Below are 4,786 nucleotides of genomic sequence, written 5' to 3' on the forward strand. Positions count from 1 at the left end.
ATGCTAGAAGCCTCCCCATTCGAATACATAGAAACAGGATCAGAGAGGGTAAGTAACTTGCCCAAGGCTCCACAGCTGCCTGACAGAAACCTGTGCCATGAACAAACACCTTGCAGTCATCAACGCAATGGAAATTCAAAGCAGCCAAGAGGCACTTTCCTGTGCATCTAGGGCCACTTGCCCTGCTTCTGGCAGCCTCAACCCCAAATTGCTCCCTCCCCAGTTTCTCAGTAGTTGGGAAAGGGCTGCACCACCCACCCTGTCGCCCAAACCAGGAGCCGGGTCTCCCTGACGCCCACTATGCCTTGAGGTCCAGCCTGCATCAGCTATCATCAGGGTAACAGCAGGGCCCCCTGCTGGTCCCCAGGCCCACTCTTGCCCCAGGATGCCCCATGTTCAGCTCTGGGGCCCGGTCACTGGCGCCTGTGTGCAGCGCCAGCTCCGCGCGAATGTGTGGAGGGCAGCTCATCCCTCCAAGCCGCCCTGCACACGGCCCAAGTGACTGCCGCAGATGTCGACTGAGCCTTTGCTTCTTAGCCGTCCTGAGACCAGGTGGCCTCCCCCGCCCACCCAAGCCGCTGTCCCACACCCCAGGGCACAGGCCTTCCCCCGAGCCTCTCCCCTACTTTGCCACACTGCCCAGGGGTTTTCAGGCACTAACAGATCCACTAAATCCTTTGTCCAGTGTCCTCCAGACCAGGAGGCTAGGCTGGAGCGCAAACCCAGGGCTTCTGCACTCGTCCCCTGGAGGACCCCTCCTGAGGCAGGGCCTGGGGGAGGAGGCTGTGGGTCGAAGGCCACCTCGTTTAGCCCCAGCTCAGCTGGGGCCGCAGCTGCTGCCATCCCAGGCTCCCACGCCAGCCCTGCTCTGGCACATCCTGACCACTTGGGCACACTCCCACGCCAGGGACTATCGCCCAAGGTCTCCAGATAACAACCTGGCGCACAGGTATGTAATGGGGAGCCCTCAGGCAGGCGTCCTCCACCTCTGTGACCCAAGCACCATGGCCTGCCTCTGGCTCCGGTCCTGCTGGGCCCTCCTGGGCACCGCCCCCTTTCAAGCTTGGAGACATGTCCTCTCTCCTTCCCGCAGGGCGACTCTGGCGGCCCCCTGGTCTGCCAGAAGCACGGAGCCTGGACCCTGGTGGGCATCGTGTCCTGGGGCAGCGGCACCTGCTCCACCTCCACGCCCGCCGTGTACGCCCGCGTCACCGCGCTCCTGCCCTGGGTCTGGAGGCTGAGCCCCTCCCCTCCCCACCATCTGTGTGAAAAACTCAAATAAAACCACTGAGAGCAGCTGCTTACACCTTGGTGTCTGCGTCCTCACCAGGGTGTGTGGGGGTTGGGAGGATGGTTGCCAGCACTCGGGACCCTTCTGTGGAGTTTGGAGCCAGGACAGCTGGCAGACCACCCAGCCCTATCCTCTTCTTTGTACAGACAGGTAAACTGAGGCCCAAGTTCATATGCAGAATGGTGAGAGCTGAGCAGCACCAGGGGAGCCAGACACACCCTGCAGCCCCCATCTGGGCCACAGGCTGCAGGGGACACACACTGGCCGGAGCAAGGCCCTTCTTTGGTCCCCTTCCCAACTTGGAGGCCAAGTCCGTGTGGAATCCCAATAACATACTTTGGAAGTTCCACAAACTGGAATGTTAAGTTTCTTTCCAAGCTAAGCTCTGGGTAAGGCCTGTGACAGTGAATTTCTCGTGTGCATTCATGTGTCCCCCAGAGGTACCCTCAGCCTACGGGGTCTCTCCTCAGGGGTGGGGGGTCCCAGGAGGGCTTGTCCCCCACTGGGCTGCTCCTGGCCCCACACCTGCCCTTGCTACAGATGTCTGGGCTCCATGGATGATTCAAGGGGACAGGGCTGCCACCCCCGATGGGTGCACTCAGGCTGTGCCTCTGGGCCTCAGACTCTGCATCTCTGACAACTGCTCCCCAACTTTTCTCCAGTGCCCAGCTCTGCCCAGGCCCCCGCCTGGCTCCCAAGGCCTGGTGGCTATTTGCAGGCCCACCTTGCAGGAGACACCCCAGCCCCAGCTCCCAGCCACACCCTGCTTCCCAGGGCCTTGGTTTTCTTCTGAAGGGACCCACTTTTTCTTCACCCTCCCCAGAGATGCCACCTGGGTCCTCACCCCGCTAAATCACTTCCCCTGAAGTCTGTCACTCGAGGGCCGAGGACACACCTGTCTTCCCACCCACAGCCTCTGTCTCATCTTGAACACATCTCAGGCAGCTGCTTTGCATTTTTAAAATTTTATTTAAATGTAGACTATTCGTCAAATGATTGGAAAATCAATAATGAAAAATAGTTCTTTAGGGTTTTCTCCTGGTGCAGAGAAAGGACATGTGATAGCTGCACTTGCCCTGGTGGGGGGCCAGGGTCAGCCCGAGGGGTCACACACGGCCCTGTGGGTTGAGGGATCCTCATGCCCCCGGCCACAGTCCCTGGCATGGTGACCCTCCCCGGCCACAGTGCACGCAGGGAAGACCGCCAGCCAGCCCTCGGCACCAGCTCCTCTGAGGCCGTCCCACATCCTGCCCTGTCATAAATACGTATAAATCCCTGGACAGTCTGGGGCACCAGGCCCAAGGCAGAGCTGGGGTTGCCTGTCCCCAAGCCTGTGGCACATCGACTCTTCAGATGGGCGCCTGGGGTAGCTTGGACCATCACCGCCCCCCTCATGTCCTCCTGGTCACCTGTTCTCAGGCAGCTGCCAGCTGGCCCAGGACCCGGCGGAACTGCTGGGTGCTGTGGCCCAGCTCCTTGACCCTGTCCACCATGTCCTGGGCAGCGGAGGGCGATGGGTACTGCAGGGCAGCAGCCTTGGTGGTGGCCACGATGCCGCGCAGGAGGTCACACAGCAGGTTACTGTAGTGGGTCACCTGGCTGCGCACGTCGGCTGCCTTGGCCTGCCGCGACAGCGTGTCCCCGATGAACACCAGCTTGTGGGCGCTAAGGATGACGAACTTGCTGTGCGCCACGAAGATCTTGGGTGGCTGGTTGGTGGCCACGGCGGTGAAGAAGGCGTCCACGGCGTTGGTCAGTGTGGTCAGGTTGGCCTCGCACTGCTCCAGGTAGAAGAGCAGCAGCTGCCGGTCCGAGGGCCCCAGGCTGCCTGTCCTCCCTGGGCCCAGGGGCTGCGCTGGTGTCCACCTGGCCAGGTCGTGGTCTATGGGCCGTGATACCTCCTGCTCCAGGCGCTCAAACTGCTTCAGCTGGAGTAGCAGGGGAAGCAGGACAAGGTCAGGCTCTCGGCAAAGTCAGGACCACAGCCAGAGGGCTGGGCAGACTGCCCTGGGCAAACTGGCCAAGGCTTTTCTAGAAAGGGCTACTCCTCGGAACCCATGAACTGTGGAGAAACAGGCAATCTCCTGTCCTAGTGGTGGGTGGGGCCACATACTGCTAGTCTTCTAGAGGTTAACACATTAACTGCCATGTGAGTTGTATTTAATTCACGCTAGGTTTGAGCCCGGGGCCTCGTGAAGCATGTGTAACTCACACGTCTCCGCCTTGGGAGCCTTCCTGATTTTTGAAATTGGCATGTAACTCACACGTCTCCGCCTTGGGAGCCTTCCGGATTTTTAAAATTGGCTTGTAACTCACCCACATAAAGTGATACAAAACATCAAATTGTTCATTAAATTAGAAAGGATCATTTTGTTTTCGAAGCTTTTATTCTATTTTCACAATAAAACACTGTGGCCCCAAAGAAAAAACTTTTTTTTCTAGTGTGGCAGTCAACGTGTTAAATTACTCTTCCACCAACCTTAAAAGGTAGGATTCCATTTACTTAACATTTTTGAAATGGGACGATGATAGAGATGGAGAACCAATCAGTGGCTGCCGGGGGCTGGGGTGTCACCACCCCACTCTGGGTACTGGACTGTAATTACTTAGCACTGGGCAAACCCAGTGAACGGTGCTGGGGACCTCCCTGCACTCTCTCTGCAACTTCCTGTAAATCTATAAATATTTCTAAAAAAAAAAGGTCTTAGTTCAAACGTAACACACACATTATAAAAGCATTCAAATATACCAAGTGGAACAAGGGTAGACATCACCTGTAACCCTGTGCCCCTAAAAATAATCTCTGTTAAAATTCTGGTGAATTCTCTTTTAGAACTATATAGTGAAGAATTTGCAGATGAAATGGCATAATGTCTTCAAAATAATTTACAAAGAAGGAAGGGAGGCAGATGAAACAGGATTAGCTGTTGCTCTGATAACGGCGGATGCTGCCAGATTCTTGGGGGTTCACTTTTTCTAATGGGTACCTGGGGGGCTATTTTCTCCAATTTTATAAATGTATTAAATTTTCCATAGTAAAAATTTTTCTTTTTTCAGAGACAGGGGTCTTGATCTGTTACCCGGGCAGGAGCGCAGTGGAGCGATCATAGCTCACTGTGGCCTCCAACTCCTGGGCTCAAGCGATCCACCTGCCTCGGCACCCTGAGCAGCTACAGCCGTGCGCCACCACGCCCAGCCCGACAGGAAAACGTTTAAGCAAAGGAAAAAGGCATGTGGTGTTAGCAAAATATTCAGAAAGTAAAAATTGACACATACAAAAAAAACTGGTGAATATTCTTTAAGACATTTTCCTTTAAATATGAACACTCCCATTTCCTTTTTAATTAGAAAAATGCAAACACTATATATAACATATTGTTGCCTGCTTTTATCACATAACATTGTTCAGTCCTTCCATGTCAGTGAGCATGTATAAAAGCATCTAAACTTTTTTCTAATCCTACTTCTGATATGTGAAAAAAAAAAGAAAAAATT

General features: G+C 55.0%; 1 protein-coding gene across 2 annotated transcripts in view; it reads right to left on the reverse strand.

Moving 5' to 3' along the window:
* Positions 1-2,237: 2,237 nt before the first annotated feature.
* The window catches only part of BCAR1 (breast cancer anti-estrogen resistance 1), a 36,068-nt gene continuing 33,519 nt past the window's right edge, over positions 2,238-4,786 (reverse strand). For both annotated transcript variants that reach the window (XM_012641554.1, XM_012641553.1), the window contains exon 7: positions 2,238-3,219. In XM_012641554.1, coding sequence (XP_012497008.1) covers positions 2,707-3,219 — 513 coding nt within the window. In that variant the 3' untranslated portion in view covers positions 2,238-2,706. The remainder of the gene's footprint in view (positions 3,220-4,786) is intronic.

This window comes from Propithecus coquereli, unplaced genomic scaffold (assembly GCF_000956105.1).
Source record: "Propithecus coquereli isolate 6110/MARCELLA unplaced genomic scaffold, Pcoq_1.0 Scaffold165, whole genome shotgun sequence".
NCBI classification, from domain to species: Eukaryota; Metazoa; Chordata; class Mammalia; order Primates; family Indriidae; genus Propithecus; species Propithecus coquereli.